Source organism: Calidris pugnax, unplaced genomic scaffold (genome assembly GCF_001431845.1).
Source record: "Calidris pugnax isolate Ruff unplaced genomic scaffold, ASM143184v1 scaffold156, whole genome shotgun sequence".
Taxonomy (NCBI): domain Eukaryota; kingdom Metazoa; phylum Chordata; class Aves; order Charadriiformes; family Scolopacidae; genus Calidris; species Calidris pugnax.
In genome coordinates, this window is record NW_015090889.1 from 1,339,787 (window position 1) to 1,359,128 (window position 19,342).

The 19,342-nt window shown below is 34.7% G+C and overlaps 1 protein-coding gene across 1 annotated transcript in view; it reads right to left on the minus strand.

Moving 5' to 3' along the window:
• Window positions 1-19,342, minus strand: part of WDR70 (WD repeat domain 70) — a 139,865-nt gene that overhangs the window by 56,516 nt on the left and 64,007 nt on the right. Inside the window, exon 10 of the mRNA XM_014947564.1 lies at window positions 8,621-8,795. Within this exon, the coding sequence (XP_014803050.1) occupies window positions 8,621-8,795 (175 nt within the window). The remainder of the gene's footprint in view (window positions 1-8,620; window positions 8,796-19,342) is intronic.

Consider the following 19,342-nt stretch of genomic DNA (forward strand, 5'->3'; position numbering starts at 1 on the left):
CCACCCTCTCCACTAAGTGTTTAGCACTAACATCTGTTGAAAACAAACTTTAGGAAATAGGGACATCATGAAACAAACCCTTTATTTTAAAATATTTTGCACTGGAAAAACTTTTACTGATTCGTAAATAAAGCCTCATGTATATTCAATTAGGTTTTAATCATGAGACTAATACCCGGATTTGAAAGAAACTTGCTCACTGAAGGCTCTTACAAAAAAAAATACTATTATTACAAATACATTTCATTTCATATGATTGGTTTAGTTCTGTAATTGCTTCCAAGAGACAGTATAGTTGAACAGTTCATCTTCTCATTGTTAATCATGAACACAAAACCAACTTCTTTGGTTTATAATCTTACTGTGAATTTTCTATAAATGCAAACTTTTTAAAATTAAAATTAATTTGATTTATGAGACGTTCATTAAAAACTGAGGGCAGTTTCAGTGTATTACAGACAACTCTTTAAGCGCATTTAAAACTGTATCCTCAAAGAAGTGCACCTTTTAATGGATGCTGCCATGAAACAATTGTCATCTGTGCAAAAACAGTTTCTTCTTTATCAGACTTCCTCTGTGTCAAGTATATGTAACCTAATGTTACATACAAAAGCTATACTTCACTATAATTTATCTTCTTTTTTTTAGCTTCTCGATTTCCAAGAGATTCACGGGGAATATTTTTGTACCAAAAAAGTGAGTATATTTCTTAATGTCATAAAACTGAGCACACTTCAAAATAAATCACTCTCATTCAATTGAACTAAAAAAAATATAAAATGCTTTCTCTCTTTGGTAAATTTATATTTTCTAAATTAAACAGTTATGAAAAAGGTTATGCACAAGCACTGCACAACATTAAGCTATTTCTTTCCTAGGCCAGTATCCACTCATAGTGGTCAGTGACACAGGAATATAAGAAAATCCCAAAACCCTTAAATGGGAAGAATTTATTACCCATCTTCTACATTATACCTCTGGAAAAGTTAGAAATATGCTAATATTTACAAGGAGAGCAGGAAAAAATAAGTAGTAAAGGAAAGTTTACCATACTATAGTAACAAGAAGAATTGAGAAGGGAAATGTAAAATACATTTCAATAGTTTAAAAATTTCAGATCATTATTTTAGTTTAGAGATTTTTGTAATTTGTGAAATGACCATTTTAAAAAACCCCACTTCTAATTACTTTTCTATTAGAAAAACCCAAACCTAAAAACCCAACTCAGCTAACCCTTAGTACATGATTTGCTAAAATTCACTTCGCATTACTCTTTATGAATAGTCCAGAATAGAAAGCTTTCTAAAAGTTATTAATTGATGAGAAAAGCGAAGCCTGTAAGAGATACATTCAAATACGAAGTTGGAAGGGGGCGAAGGTCCCATAAATTAACCCAAAAAAAGAGCAAGCATATGCAGACAGAAAGTACCTAATCTTCACTCAATATGTTCCATAGATCAGAAATTATCATTTTCTACCTTTTTTGTTCTTAAATAAATCCACTTGATCAAGCTGAAACAGCTTTTCTTTCATATTTTAAAATATGTGAGTTTTAGGCTTCTCTAATAAAACAAACTTAATGACCAAGAGTTGTACAGAAATACACTTTTCATTGCTTTTATGAAATTCACAGTATAAACCTGCTATTCATCTCCTCACTACCTTCAAGAAATACTGACATATTATGAACCACAACGAGAAACATTTGGACACAAAACTAGCTTCCTAATACACACATCAAGCACAAAATTCTTTTTCTAATATACAAACCCTATCAGGATCCAGACCAATGAAGCATTCAGCTTGCAGGAGCAGTGCATATACTGCAGTATGTAAAAGCCATTTTTCTGATAAGCCAGGCAACTCTGGAACTCCCTTCTTGTCAGAACAAATGTAGCATCTGTACTTTACCTTTTTCCCTCTGCATAAAAGAAAAGTTTCACTAAAATAACAAAGCCAGCCCAAAATTCTGCTTCATTATTTTTCATTGCTTTATCTATTTCTGTAACATTATTCATCTTACATTAATATTAATAACACTACAATACTAATAAAGCCAATCATGTTGCTATAATGCCTACTCTTCTCAAATTGTCATTTTAAATTTTTTTTGGTAAGATCTACTGTTATTTTTCCAAACAGTAAATCAAAGAAAGATATATAATCCTTGTGGGATAAGCCTTTTTCCGTTAACCAAACATGAATCCAAAGTAAAATCCTTTATGCTATTTTCATTGGGGTGTGACAGACTTCAAGATTTAGAATTACCTTTCATCACTATATTAGATAGTGCAAACATTTAGATAGTTCTTAACTATAAACTGTTTATTACATAAGAGAGAAATGCACTTAGAAATACAGCAGGGCACATTTTATCTTAGCGTATGATTGTCAGATTCTTTACTGCAGCTAGCTTCGGGGTATAGATAGTGATGTGCTGGTTAAACCAGACGTATACAAAAAGGAGTAATATATGAATCTGTTAATATTTGCTGCTGGCAAGCTTGTGTGTGACTTCCAGTATCTTGAGCAGAGGTCTGGCACATATACATATGGAATGAAAGGTTGGGATATTATGGATATGGAAAACTTACCTTAAGTTTGAAAGGGGAATATAGAGTATTTGGATATCTTTCATCTGGTATTTACACAAGAAATTTCCAGATGTAGCCAGACTGCCCTCTTCAAAGTGTGAAGCATGTTACATACTTGGGGGTAATCGGAAGATTTGCCTGCTGTTCAGCAAATTCAAGTATAGTAATTGTAAATTGTTGCTATTAAATATTGACGTTTCACTGGAATAATTTTACTTCTGTGAAGAAATCAAAATAAACCCCAAATTCTATGTAAGAACAACCAAAACAAACCATCGAAATTGATGAGTGAATATTCGATGGCCCAAATAATGAATAAAATCTAGCTGGTGTGAAAAGAGCATAATCCTGGAACCCTGTAATAGACCAGACACTAAAGACACTATGATCTTTGCCTAGTAGAAACTGTATCTAAAAAAGGCGTATGCATACTAGTAAAGCTTTCTATTAGACAGACATAAGACATAACATTTCAAGAATTTATTACTGAGAGCTCTGTCTTTTGCATGTCAGCATATGAAAAAAGCATCCTGTAACTGTGCAAAGATTCAACAATCTCATCTGCCCAAAGCATGAGTATAAATCCCCTCAAAGGACCTTCCAATTAATGGAGAAAATATTTACAGCAAGTCTCAGATCTTACTACTAGTCTTCATTACTCTGTCTTGGCAGCATCAGATGTAAAATCCATCAAGAGCAGCAAAATAAAGTTTATGAAAAAAAAAATCCAAATAAGATCTGGGCTTGGATTACCATTCTAAAACAAAGGGTCATCCTATTTTGGGCAAGTGGGGGGAGGAGGGGAAGTCTTACACAATCTTTTTGCCTTATCTAAACCTGTTAGTTGTACAGTATTTCTTCAAAATGGCTTCAATATTCATAAACTTTTCATCTCTGAAAATTCTACCTTAACACTTCATGCTGCAAACCACAAAACTAAAGCTTTCAATAACCCTTTCAAAGCAAACAATCACTAAATATAGAAATGTATTTATCTTACATCTATTAATCATGCAATTATTTGGAAAATACTTTTAACATGAGTATTTGTAATTAAAATGTACAGAGCTTAGATCTGCTTAACTTCAGGGCATACTGCAACATCCCACTTTTCTTCCTCTTGTATTTTGAGGATAGGGTGACTTAAGGGCGTGTGGAAAAATGGTTATTGGGAATACCACTGGATCACACCACTTTTGAGGATATTCATGTGGGCAGCATAATAGTATAGTTTTGGATTTCACTATTAGTGTACATTTTAAGTTCTGGAAAATCACTTTGAGCTTTAGCTAAGTAATTTAAAACTGATCAAAATACATAAATTATTCTAGCAATTTAAAAATCAAATTAACGTTTTAAAACGAAAACACTAGCAAGGTAGTAATTCAGCAATACTGTAGTAGATGCTCACTTTTGAGCAGGAAATAGTTAAGAATGGAGCTAAACATACCACTTTTATGAAACAAGAAAGTAAAAAAATGTAAGTTAATGACGAGCTACAAAAATCTTTCCCTAAACACTGAATTAGTATGTGTTTAATGAGAATAATGAAAATCATAATCATTGCATCTTTCCTGTTCTGATTTACACTACATAAAAAGATAAACCTATTATAGATATATAGTTGACACTTGACTACTTACAGTGTAGCCACCAGATAGCTAAAACCTTATGAAAATTACTCAAGGTTTCTAAACAGACCCAATTAATATAGCTAGAAAAAAAAAAAAACAGACAGACAAGATTTTGGGTCTCCAGGCTGTTTTCTTAAAGGCATTTAAAAGACATCACTACTCCTTACAAACTCTGCCTCCTCAACATCCTTATCAATATTTTTGTATCACAGCTGCAATGATACACAATAAAATGGGTGATGTGTGAAACTGAGAAACATGATTCAGGCTGCCATATGCAGATAAGATGTCTGTGCAGTCCTGGGCTAAATACACCCAGGAAAAGCTGGCGGTAAAAACATCACGTAACAGCCTCATCAGGTGGTCTGAAAGACTAAGAAAGGCTAAGAAGTTTAGCTTTCTCTTGCTAATAAATCCCATTTGTAACCAGTGAAAAACATCTCATTCCTTTCAAGTATGCAAAATTAGGGGAGATTTTTTATTCTCTTTATAACCCTCCAAGTACAATAACAGTTTTTACCAAAATTACTCCAGTCTTTCCTTATTTTTATGAATGAGATACTCCCAATTCTACACAGGAAAACTGGGTGCAAAGAGGTTTACTGATTGCAAGACACACTTCATTCTTGATTCTAAAGACAGCTCCACGGATCAGCTTGTTCAGCAATAGCGAACTACTATTGGTGTTGCAAAGAGCTCTGAATGGACAAGCACAGGCAAGATGAGGAATCCGAACCTATCTCAACTGCATGTAAATCTAGTGGGTTTACTGCACTGCCCCGTGAATCGGTAATTTTCAAGATCCTGTCTTATTTTGACCACTAATACTCTTCAACTCCCCATAGTTGCCAGACACTTCTCCACACCTCAGACCATTTAAACTGAGAGAGTTCTAACGTGTTATGTTATGATCGACTATTTCACACTATTGTTTCCACTATTCATTGGAAGTTTGAGGGAAGTTATTTTTTATGTCCTTTGAAGCTGTTATTTTAAGCCAAGTTGACAGTGTTCATAATATTTCAAACAAGCTGACAGATCATTCTGCTAACGTGCACTGTAAATGCACACGTACGTGAACTTTAAAGAAAAACCATGCACTGACAAAATAACATACGTGAGAAAATAGCATAGATTTATGACAAAATGAAAAAATCCTCTGAGGCAGGTGATTATAATGGATCATGATCATGCTGAGGAAGTTTGGAGAAAGGCAAGGCAGAGCTGGAATGCATTTGGCTAACTTCAGCGTTAGCAAGTTACCAATGTCAGTGTCACAAAGACAAAAAAAGTCTTCCTCCAAAAGTTTCAAAAGTGTTTTTACTCTCACTACAGACAGCTGGGAGATTTGGAATTGCACCAAAAAAATAGTGGAAGCAGAAAACTGAATGAAACTTACAGTGTGCATTACTAGTCAGAACTAAAGGGAATTGATCACACACCAGAATCACTCCCTAGACACAAAAACATAATTTAAAAAAAGTAGATACTGAGCTGGCTCTAAGTAGCTTGGAAAAAAAACCTAATTTGTGACCCTAACTTGCAACAAACAGCTACTTTGACTTCACCAGGGAGGATAAAACATGGGGTAGAAAAGATGTTGTTTCTTTCTAAATAAATAAAAATATATATATATACATTCAAAGAATTATTTAATCACACTATTCTGCACCAAGTTCTTCTACACTAATGAGCAGCAAACACAAGTGACACCACTGTGGCGATGTGGACACCACCACATTACAGGTTGACTTTTAATTTGTTTGCCCTTTGGTAGACACATCAGTAGGATTCCTGCAGTTGGACCTAAAGCTATCAAGTCACGGGTGGGGTGCAGAATATAATAAACCTGCAAGCAGCAGTCAGACACTGTGACTACAGCGGCAAGGAAGATTCCCAGGAGCTTTGTCAGGGAGCTTCTGCCACCTTCTTAAATGTTATGGTTTTTGTGAACCCCCAAAGGAAAGAGTAGTTTCTAAGAAACCTTCACAGACATCAGGATAATAGGCTCTATAGGTAGTACGTAGTGTGAGCCACACTATTTGGCAGGTAGGTTGTGCTGTTACCACCATCTGCAGGAACAGTTGTACCGGCAGTCAACAGCAGGGCTGAAGTAACATTTATCTTATTGCTCAAATGCAAAAATGAATTCAGACAGTTAAAACAGGCCTTGATTGGATTAGCTCTGGCATGACAGCAAGGCCAACTAAGCTACAGTTAACTTTAAACACCTTCATGCTGCATATGTGCCAAATCCATAGCCTAAAATAATGATGCCAGAATCATTCCTAACTGATCAAGTATAAGAAATTGTAACAACTATTTTCTGCTTTCAACACTAGTTATTTTTGTTGCACAAATGCTGTCTTAATTTTTGACTTGAAACAAAGCTGTACTGTAGTATAGCAAAACGTTCCCTGGATGGGAATTAAAAAAATTCTTTCTTCAAAAATCAGAAGCTAGCATTTTACTATGTATTTCTTCAAGCAGCACTAACCCTCACACCTTGATTCTCCACAGCTTTACCTGTTTTCCTGTGTCACCTACAGTTCGTACCCCCAAAACTGCACCACTTTGTTATGACTGCAAGGAACACTGCATCCTGTCAGGACACTAAGTGCTTTCATCATTCCAGTGCAAGAGTCAATCCCTCCATCATTCCAGTGCAGGAGTCAATCCCATCCTCCTCTTTCTAAATCCCACCTTGAATGCATATTCCTTTTTTTTTTCCCTTATCCCTCCTCCATCCCCCCAAATGTAAGGTGAAGGCTTTCTCTTATTTTAGTTATTTCATCAAGATGCCTTTTGAAATGTCTGATTTTAACCATACACACAGATTTCCAGAGTACTAGCAGTTTTAGGTAAGAATGCCACTAAAAATAAAATTTCCACTGCTGTTTTACACAAAGATCTTGCACATTTCTTAATGACATCAACAAAAGTAAAGACAAAAATTATTTAGGCTTTAAAAATACAAATTCAAGGACACTACCAACTTCATTTCCACTAGGAAATCACTTTAGTCTTGCATTGCTATACAGGGGTCACCAGTTGGAAATTGCACAAGATGCACAGGATGTATCTTTAAATTATTCATAATCACCTTAAACTGCACTCAGTAAGCATTGCAATATGTCATCTTATAGACACACAAAAGTTCAAAAGGAAAAGCACATGAAAAAGCAGACTACCAAGAGCACTATTGTTAAAACTACACCAGAAAGCTTAATATTTCAATACTGTATATGTTAAAATAAACAACATACACAGGTGATGAAAGCCAGTCTCTGAAAAATTTATTATTCTGTTAGAACAAGTTTACACTTAGGATGAATTCTCAAGCTTCATGCCATTAGGAAGTTTTACTGGGTTTATAGTGGAAATAAAAACAGAAATAAAAATAGATGACAATCTCAAAATACATGCTGTTCTTTGAATATGATCAACAGGGTTTCTTTTCCTTTTACATCTACACATTTCCTCTTGCCCCCAGCAATCAAATTTTATTTAGTCTTTATGAAAAGTTCCTTAAATTGCCTGTTTTCCTTTTTAAAATCAAATGCTTTGAACGATTAAGTTGAACAGACTAATCTAACTTGTATTAGTTCAGTATTATTTCCCCAAAGCCATCCCATTGGAATGGTACAGTTTTCAAAGATTTATGATATCAGTTTGATTCAAAGGATCCTGTCCCCCCTGCCTTATTTCCTCTGTAATCTTACATTGGCTTCCAAAATAGTTGACCCTAATCTCATTTTCTCCTCCTATGTGGAGTACTTATCCTACTGAAGCAGAAGGGACTGGGCATCAATTCTTTGGGTAAGAAGGACATAAAGAAGATATGGATGATTATTAGGATAGTTAATTTTAAAAGCAGTAAAGCTGTGCATAGTGAATTTGCAATCGACACTGCAAAATTTAACTCTTGCGACTGGACCATTTTGTAAACTGCTACAAAAAGCAACAGGGAGCACTGATTATAAAGTAGTAGCAAGAATTGTATGTATTTTTTGTCAGGTTCATAACTACTGGAAATTCAATTTTAAGTTCAATGTGAACAGGAGAAATTACAGAGTATATTTCAAAATTTTTAAGAATTTGAAATAGTTCCCTAAAAGAATAATGGTCTAAACACTGGTATGTGGCTAACTTTTTTTTTTTTCTTCTGAAAAACAGACTGCCAAGATTTTCCTCAGTGTTTTGAAGTGAATACCAGTACACTGAATGATCAGTAGTACAGAGGAATATTAAATTTTGCCAATGACTTATTTCGGTTTCAGAGGAGAAAGAAAATAAAGTGTAAGTACAAATGTACCAAAATCGATTCCATCAGCTTCAAATTCAGCACTTGCTATATGAGAAGCATATATTGATATCAAAAACTCAACTTACACTCATATTCCTATCCCAGATCTGGATGGACCCATCTTGACAGCCAGCCGCAATAAGTTTACCGTCTCTGCTGTACGTGCAAGTTGTAGGAATCACCCGTTTACCTTGAACTGATCGTGGTTTAAATACGCTTTTGTGCTTTTTTTCATTGTTAACATCCCATGTCCTGACAGTTCTGGAAAAGTGTTTAAAGAAAGATATAAGGTTAATACATATGAAGTAATTCTTATGTTAAAATCAAACAACTTTTCCACCATAAATGGCATATAACATTGTTCAAATAAAGTTGTAATGGCAAAATAGTATTTAATATATGGTACGGCAGCCATGAAACTAACATGACAGTTTTCCAAGTACGAAACTTCATATTAACTAACACACATGACAAGGTTGAAACAAAAAAATAAGTCAGTTCTTCCCAAATTCTCACGTAAATACATAAAATTCTTTACAACTGGACAAAAGGCCAAAGGTTGATAAGCAGGTACTACATAGTCTTCACTGTTATTGGAAATCAGGAAGATGGAATTACTCAGTCCTTTACAAGAATGAAGAACTCAGGAACAGGCATGAATGCTTATACAAATTAATTAACTAAGCAGATTGTCTTAATTGTCCTGATGTGACAACAACTGACAAACTTGCTTTGAACTGGCAGTATGGCAGACTGGCTGGTTATTCTTCAGACTATTTTAAAAAGGCACTTTAACGATTGATTGCAATATTATTGTAGTTCTCTTACACTAATCCTGAAGAACTGTAATCCATAAGAGTTCTGTTGTGAAAGTCTTCTTCAAATACTTCACAAAGATTCATTTATGTATATTGTTTTTTCAAGTTGAGTTTTTCCCACATTATTAGCAAAACAAATACATCCTTTTTCTTTTTAATGGAAAAAAGTGTCTGCCTGGATCTTCACTGTTCCTTAGATACACGAAAACATCCAAATGAAAGAGAACGAAAACACTGAGATACAGGTGGACTCTTTAAACTGTCTTAGATACAAATGTTTTCTGTCCATTTAATATGTTGAGTTCTTTCCAGATAAAAATTCAAAACTCTTCTGGCATCTAATGCAGAGAAGAGTTTCAGGATTTGGCAAAGGAAGGAAGATCATTAATTTAGAAAGAAAAAAAAAAAAAATCACTAAGTTCTCAAGACAACCTCATTTGTTTAGACTATACAAACATTGCCTGTAATCCAAGAACACGTAATTCACTGGTTTCTAGCAAAGCAAATACCACTTCAACAAAGGCTGCCATTTCTCCAGAACAAGACAAGACACCATGGCATAACATTAGGAACTTTCATCAGAGCTACAAGGCCAGCCAGGCTACAGAGCTGACATATATATAATTCCAGGATAAAACAGACAAGAAAATGAGCTGGAAATAGGTCATAGAAGTTATATTTAATTGCACATTTAATGACAGTACTGAAAACATAACTAATCAGAGTAAAATGAATCTCCAGTTGTCTGTAATAAAGTGAAGGTTAGTCTCATAATTAAAAGTCTTCAAATGTCATAGCTGTAAGGCATCACTTCATTGTTACATTTGGAGCCCTAGTATAAGACAGTCAAGTATTCTGATGGTCGGTTCGCGTTTTTGTGATGGGGTTTTTAGTGTGTTTGTTTTTTGTTTGTTTTTTTTTCCATTTTAAGCGAAACATTAGATTATGATGCATTTTCTAGGGTCACTTAAATAAATCCATGCTGCTATATGGAACAGGCTGCTCAGCAAGGTTATGGAGTTGCCTTTCTTGGAGTTATTTAAAACCTGTCTGGACATAGCCATGTGCTAGGTGCCTAGGTGATCCTTTTTTTAACCGGAAGGTTGGATTGAAGGATCTTCGGAGGTCACTTCTAGCTTCCATCCTCAACTGTTATGCGATTCTGAGATTCCCTTTTTCCTCTCCACGTGCTGTCAACAACCACCCCAGTCTCATACCTTTCAACAGGCATATTGACACTTTCTCCCATTCTGATAACTACTCAAAACTTGAGTCTTTTCCCAGTCCTTTTCCCTCATAATACTCAATACTTATAGAAACTCATTTGAATGTCCTGTAGCTCCAGCTTCTCTTCCTCATCTTGTGGTGACCAACTCCTACTGGAAAGCTACTCCCTCTCTTATAATGCAAGTTTCCCAGGACTGCCTTGGCATATCCACTTCTCAGATGATGTGCCTCCCTCTGTTTGACTTTTTTATCTAAAATGCCTCACAAGCATCCCAGCTGCAATTCCAAAAATAACCTCTGAGAATCCTTCACTATCCTAATTCTTCATTTCTGCTGGCACAGAAAGACTTTTTTAAATCCTTCAGAGCTCAATGTCCTGTTAAAACCTAAATCACTTCACAACACTATAGAACATATTCAAACCTTCTTACTCATTTTGTGTTTCAACCATGAAGAAATATTTTTATAAGAAATCACCTATGTATTACTTAAAAATTGATCAACCATTCCCAGACAGCCCTTAACTCCTGAGCTAAGACTGAGATCTTTCATGTCAGATCTTTTAAGTGTTTTTATTCTTTATGGAAATATTTCAAAATTTTATTTAAACACAGACATTGTATTGCAAACACATCTCATAATACCATAGACAAAACTTCAGCTTACATGAATCAATCACCCCATGGTTTCTGACTGAATCACAACAAAACAAGCATCAGGAATCACCTCTAAAGTATACATGTTTTATATTTTCCTTCAGACCACTGATGGACTAGAAACACAGGGACTGCTGAAAGACCTCAGATAAGTACTTTCACTACCGCATTCTAAGGGCCTTCATCGCACAGTCTGAGTACGACATGGACTAACTTGTTCTGACATTTCCCTTTCACCCTCCATGCTCCATCAGTAACTATCTGAGCATCCTGTCTCTTCTTTCAGCAGCCACTTTGATGCTTTCCCCCCACCTAATGTTTACACTTGAAGCATTTTTCCAGTCCCTTTCCCGCAAAACACCTAATATTATTTAACTCCTCCCATTCTAGCCAAAAAGAAAGGGGATAGCAAGAAAGGAAGCACAGAACCCCAAACAATTTGCCTTCAGAGAATATGTCTTTAAACTGGCGATATCACAAACAACTGCTAACTAAGGCTGCTTCTGTATTATTTATTTTTTTTTGCCTTCTGCTACTGACCCTCAGTCACCATACGATATCATAGTCAATTCAGCACAATTTGGAATTATGCCTCTTTTTATTTTTTTTTTAACAGAACAGTTTGTACCATTTAATGATTCTTTCTCCTCCCCAGACATAACTAAAAAATAGCTGAGATAGCATTACAGAAGTCCCATTTTCACTTTCTAAACAACTCTTCATCCAATATAACGTTCTTTGTGTTGAAATGAATGAAATATTTTACTCCTAGGTCACTCAGATCAGTTCCATGAGACTCACTTTGGTCAAAAAAGCCCAAGAGTAGCTCCCTAGGCCTAGGTAAGTGTGGGATGAAAGAATAATATTGGTTTACACTCTATGTGGCAGCATTTAGCAGAAATGTAATACTGATATTTATCTGTTGATGGGTACAACCAAGATATTTTTGAACTCCACTGAAAACAAAAGGAAAACATTTCCTGAATGAGGCTTTTTTCCACCTGAAAACAAACTATGTTTAATGAAAGCTTGTTCTTTACTAAAAACAACATATAATTTTTTTAAAAAAACTATCCCCCCAACATATAATTTCATTCTTTCATCACAGCAGATTTTAATATATTGTTCTGCACAGCCATATAAGTATTTTTAATTTCTGTTTCATAAATTTCTTTTTAAACAAAACTTTCACGAAAAAGGCTCCACACAAGTTTAAATTTAACTTTTTTTATGGTGGATTCCACATCTGCAAAACAGATTTTGCAAAGTTCTTATATTTGCCAAGAGCAATTCAAAGGAACTTAGAAAAGGATGGGAATGTTCTTTTGGAAAGGTAATGTAGATACTTTCCTTACCACTGAGAAGTTAAATAACCCATAATAAACTACTAATTTAATTACTGGGGATCATGTATGTCTATGTTTGGGTTTTTTCCCCACAAATTTTTTTTTTTGTTTTTCACTCCTTTTTTCTAACGTTCTTATGATGGTATTACTGTCAAAATTTCTAATAAAATTAATTATTGATAATGGTGCTGTATTGCACAAATTATTAAAGGTATTTACATAGTTGCATTTCCCAGCCTGCAAGAACAGAAAATTTCTCTAAGTCCAGATTCAGCAAGCCACTGCCCATTCTAATATTATTCTAATACAATCTGCTGAAATTCAACAAGTGAACCAATTCAAACATTCAAAAAAGCCTGACCTGTCAAATTCCTCTAAGCTTCTCTGCCTGTCCCATCTCCTCTGTTTTTACTGGACTGCAAAACTCTCTTGCATAATGTTGAATGTTATTGGCATTTAATACAGTATAAATACATTAAGTACATCCTTAATGATTAAATCTATTCTCATCATACTTCAAAGACAAAAAAGCAACAGAATACACTAATGCTAAAAGTACAGATCAGACTTAATGTTGTACATCTAGCACCTATGTTATAATGCTTATGTTTGCAATATATTTTAATGCCTACCTTTACAATATAAGGTTGCCCAAAAAGGCGACCTTAGAAAGCCATAACATACTTTAAAATCATCATAGGAACACTGCTGCAATGGATTTTATTGGCAGAGCACAGAATTCCAAGTCATCTTATCAGTGATAGAAAACACATTTTTAAAGGTGTTAAATTAAGCTTCTTTTTATAAAGCAAGATTTTTTTCATTTTTTATGACATAAATCAACCTTACCTACACAGGAATGAAATTAAGATGCTTATATAATACAGTGAAAAATCACCTAAAGCAGAATATATAAAGAGAATAAATAGATAAGAAATAGCTGGAAAGTTCTGTGAAGATGCACTTAGTGAACATTGTGGTACAAGACTATGTCAGCAAAAACTGACTTCTGTTGAGCACATGGGACCCAACAAAGGTTAAATCACCTGCCAGATACTGAAAAAGTTTGTACACACAAACAGATGGAGAAATTCAGAGAAACTTTCCATGCTTGTTTGGCAGAAAAACTTCTAAATAAGCTACCTACACCCAGCATCTGAACAGAGTTAAAATAGCTTAAACCAGAATGCAAGAAAAGTCATATCCAGCATGCGTAGAATTGTAACTGGAAGGAGCTGCCAAAAAAATGGACACAACTTAATAATTTATAACAGTTCTTCAGCTTCTCTGTTACTTATATAATATCTAAACGTAAAAAACAAACTGAAAAAATAACAGATAAAACATTTTACCAGAATAAGAAATAAAACCGTCAAAATTAATTTTTATGTCATGTGCAGTGAATGGGTTGAAGCAACCATAAAACTATGGGTTTCCATATTTCCAAATAAAATTGGTAGCCCTTTTTTTGACAGGAAAAAATACAAAAATTTGCGTAATTACAGCTGAATTATATTAGTTTTGGGGGGAAAAAACAGATTAAAATCTAGTAACAACAAATGGCAACTACTTCCATTATCCTGTTTGAATGAATTAAAAACCAACCAACTCAAAATTGCAATGACATAAGCATGTCTGAAAGAGCATGGAGAGTAGATGTTCTGAATTACTAAGCAAAATCCTGTTGCTGGTCAATGTACAGAAGATTTGAGGGAAACTAAATTAGAAAAAAACACAGAGAAGAACTGACTATGAATGAATACTAACTGGGCTAAGGAACCAGAACTCCTCATGGAGGTCTGGGACAGGAATAGAGATGGAAAGAGACCGAGCAGGTAAGGAGAAAAAAACAAGGAACAGAATATATCAGTTATAAAGTCATGCCAGATTTGGCATGACTGCTTTCAAGTCAGCTGTGCAGCACATAGATGAAACAGGAGCAGCAGCAGCAGCAAATACTAGCAAGTTATGACGTGATCACTTCTGGCTGAGGAACTGGCCAACAGATGCCTTCAGATACAAAGAATTACCCATCAATACATCTATATGACCCCTTTCAGGCTATAATGAATACACAGTTGTAAAGACACAGTAGAATACCTGACAACAGAACTTCTTATTTAGGGCACAAGAAGTTCATTTTTATTGATATGCAAAGCTCACAAGCTTTCCAGAGTGAGTGATTCTTGTTTTTCCAGATTAAACCACTGGTCATGCTAATAACACAAAAAGACACTCCTCAAAAGGGTAAAAAATTAAAAGTAGCAACAGACTTCCTAGAAATAAGCTAGTAATTCACATACTACAAATCCTACCACTTTAGTATTGACAAATATCATCCAAGCAGAACTCAGATTTCCTGAACTCATTCAGCCATCCAGTCCCTTCCTTCAATAGGAGAAGAGAATCTGTTCATACAATTAATTAGGCCCTTGATCATGCAGTTATGAACAAGGGGGCATCATCCATCCATCTCTTCCTTGCTTCGGTTTTTGCGCTACAGGAAGAGTATTCACAGAGAATATAAGCAGAGCTGGAGACACAACTAAGGTACAAAGGAAGCCAATGTGAAAAGACTTTGTTTTCTCAGCAAAATAAAAAGTTTTTGAGTCAGCAGATCCTACACATAAAGTTACGTTACATTTGCATATGGATTACATATCTATTTCAATTATTGCTTTCTGAGGGTCTGTCTGAAATTATGGGAAAAATGGAATTTTGCACTTTTGTATACATTATTACTTCTTTCAAAACCTGAAAATTTCCCCAAACTATTTGCAGGTCAGCTCATCAAAATGACCAACTCCAAAATCCTGTCATTCTCAAAGTCAAAGATTATAGCAGACATATTTGACATATCACACTGGCAGAGCCAAGGAATGACAAAATACAACACAGAAAAAAAAATAATCCTACATTGAAAATGTTGACATTAATCAACTATCAACAGCAGCTGCCAGCTCAAAGCACAATAAAGAGCATTCAGTCACATAAATGAGAAGATTTCAGAATGGATCATAAACAAAGTTCCAAGATTCTGCTCTAACTTCTTTTTTCCTCCCGATGAATTCCCACTGAACTATACTACACAATGCAAAATTCAGGTAAATACCTTGCTCCCTCCAGTCTTTAACTCCAAAGATTTTGAATGCTTTAATTTAAACCAGTAAGTTTCACCTGGGACCTAAAAGTTTTACAGGACATTTTTTCCTTTCTAAAAATATTTTTATCTATATCTTCTTCACAGATTTTCAAAAGAACCTCAAACTTTAAACTACACTTGCTTTTAACATATCTAAAGAAGAACACCTTTCTTTTCTTATATCTGATTTGTTTTGCCACATGTATAGATCTTGAAATGGTTATTTGTAAACCAAGTGCTCTTACATAATTGAAACCAGCTAGAAAACACACTACATATAATACATCATTTTTACTAACAAACAGATGAGGATACCAGGAATCTGCTCAAAAAATAATCACTACCTTAGAAGACAGTATAACATATTAAAATATAAATAATATACAGAAAGGAAGAAGATCAAGGAGAAAACGAGAGAAAATTTTGATTAAAAACAAAAGAATAGCATTAATGTATGTCTTCTCCATTAACAGCTGGAGCAATAGGCTAGTTCCAATACAGTTAATAATGCTCAGCAGAATTTTCCTCACATCAAGACAAGTAGACTGAACATAGTAAAACAAAAGGTATGGTGGGAGAAACTTTACAATCTCACAAGAAAAGATAGGAAAGGAAATATTATGAGAATGAACACACAAGTAGGGGGAAAAAAAAAGCTAAGGAGGAACATGGAACTGAAAGAGAGATCAACTGTGGCAAAACAAAGAAGGTTAACTAAAGCTAACTCCTGGACAGAAAGCAGTAGTAGAGGCTATGCACACATCAAATTATTATGCCAGTAAGAGTCCCATTTCGAAGGAAGGAGGATTAAGATTCCATATGCGTGTTATATTCAGTGCTGCTTAGAATACAGAAAAATAGAAGAAACTAAAACCAGTTATTACAGTCTGAGGACAGGAAAACTGTCTGACGAAGGGGATGGGGAGGAACAAACAACCTCACCCCCCTCTACCACAAAACCAAACAAATAGCTTCAAGAACCAATGCACAAGAATAAATCACATAAAAGGAAAATTACGTTAAGTAAAGCTTTAGATTATTGAGAGGAGAATGCACTGCACTGAGCACTGTCTTAAAATACATTCGAATTCTGTAGAAGATAAATTGGAAAGCAAATCACTGAGGCATTTAAAAAAAAAAAAAAAAAAAAAAAAAAAAAACAGAACCAAACACAAACATGCCCCAGAGCACTGTTTAGACTCCCAAAAAGAGTTATACATAAAAAGGCCACTTCAGACTTAGAAAACAGTCTTAAAATTGAAGGCATATGCTATACTCAAAACAGTGTTTGCAGGGCTCATAAGTTAACAAAAAATAATTCATTTAGGTGTTTCAAATGGTGTGGGTATGATGCTTTCTTCCGTGGAAAATTTTTTCTCAAATATAACCCAAGGTAGTCTGTTTAACAAAACCCTTCCATAGGCCTATGTATGGGCAAAAACCCACAGGCATGGGTTTTGGGCATGTCCATCGTGCCCAAATTCCCATAAGCTTTTCTCCCTTAGTATTTCCTTAAATATTGAAGTATTACCTTTTGTATTTCCCTAAAACACTGAATATATTGGATTACATTAGTGATGAGTATTTGGGCAACCAGACTGCACTAACAGAAAAAAAAGCTTGTTAGTTTTGAATTACTTTCTTGCTGGCACTGACAGCTGATTTGCTTTGTTTCTTGTTGATGGAAGTCTTCACATACAAATCTGACTGAAGAAAGAGGTTGTTTTCCTTTGCATCAGCAATTAGGTTGGCAATCACTGATGTCTGCATAACACTTCTCCAGTTCAAATCAGTGAGCATCTAAGCAAGCCTTCAGAAAACCATCCATAGAGTGGGCTAGAGACCCATTCCCCCTTTTCATCCACTAAGTAACAGGTTCAGTAATTTTAACAAAGTATATCGAGCTCTGTTAAGAGTCAACATGCTTTTGAATTAATAATTCAAGGTCTATGTTAAAGCTGTGCTATTTAAAAAGAATCAAGCACTGTTATTTTCCTAAGACTACGTAGCACTTTGCACACAAGAAGTCCTTCATTTTCTATTCCAGCCACATCTACCTTCAGTATTATTATTTCTATACAAAACATTAAATAAATTACAGCTTCCAACTCTAAAAATTCAGTGAAATTCAGTGAAATACTACATGACTGACTTCTGAAAGCTGGGAAAGTAAAAGGAAGAACAATTTTGTGTTATTTTCCAAATGAGGCCAGAAGGCAACAAACTGAGATCTCATCTCCCACTTAGCAAAGATAAGAGTGGGATGTAATCAATCTCCCTATGGGGTACATCTGATTAAGATCAAAGGGGAAGACTTATGTTAAAGGACATCTCAACAGTTCAAGTTACTGTCACCTGCAAGAACTGAAATGACTCAAGAGCAGTCTTGCATGATACTGCAAAAGCAGGAAGAGTAAATCACTAGGAAAACAGGATGCTTTCTGAAAAGCTGATTAGTCATGGCTATAAAATAGTTAAGGCTTATTTAGATCTCAAGTTCTCCTTCATTCCAATAAATAACTTAGATTAGAACTAACACTCAGCAGAAACCTCCATTAAACCAGTGAAAGATGAACTGAAATTAAAGCAGTCAAGCAATTAAAATTTCTCTGAAGCAACACCTCAGCTGATCCTATATGCATGACAATTAGTTCTAACCACTTTTACTGCCATCTTAGATCTCACTCTGCCACTTTTCTGCAGTTCCACTAGCAACAAACCACAATCTAACAGAGGTAAGTAACAAAAGAAAGCAAATTGCAAGTCTTCAATGTATTTTAATTTTTTAATTTACAGAATCTTCTAAACAATGCAAAGTTTGACTCTGCTGTACAGATTTACTATGCACTTTATGCTAAAGAAAATTTTAAAAATGAGTTTTATTTTGTACTTTTGTATGAAGTAACAACCTTTGTGTGTCATAGGACAATCTCCACAAAATCTTATGAAAGGCTTACAAAGACCACAGCAAAATGCAGTATGTAAAGCGAAAAAATCCAGAAAATTTATCATATTTTCTGGAATGCACACCAAACTGTAAGACATTTCCCTCCTCCTCCCAAAAGTTCAGAAAGGAAGATAGCATCTTTTGTAGAGAAGAAAAATAGGGTTCTTAACCTTAGGTTCATATACTTGTCACCATGGTCTGTTGACATCATAATATTACTGCTACTAAAAAAGCCCCTATATTCCTTTCTGACTTCATCTAAGGTTAAAAGTCTAAAGAACATGTCAGTAGACAAAGTGTTATTAAATTTTATTATTTCTGCAGATAAAAACTAAGGGATTCATACTCCCTTATAGTATTCTCCACATAGGGGGAAATGTCATTGTTTTGCTGGAGTTGAGAATGTGTAGATTTAAAAATAGTAAAAGCAGGACATAAACAACTAAGAAAATATGTTTAACAACATTTTTCCTTTTAAATAAAAATGGCCAGAGAAGAAACTTGTTTCATAGCCCGATGCGATATAAAAATCTAATATCTTTAGAGTCTGAACACATTATTTTGTAGTGCTCTAGTCTTCTGTTAGCCTTAGCACTGAAATTTCAGTCTGTTCAGAAATTTACTTTTTAGTTCACTGCACAACCTGCTGCTACCTGAGCAACCTGATCTGAG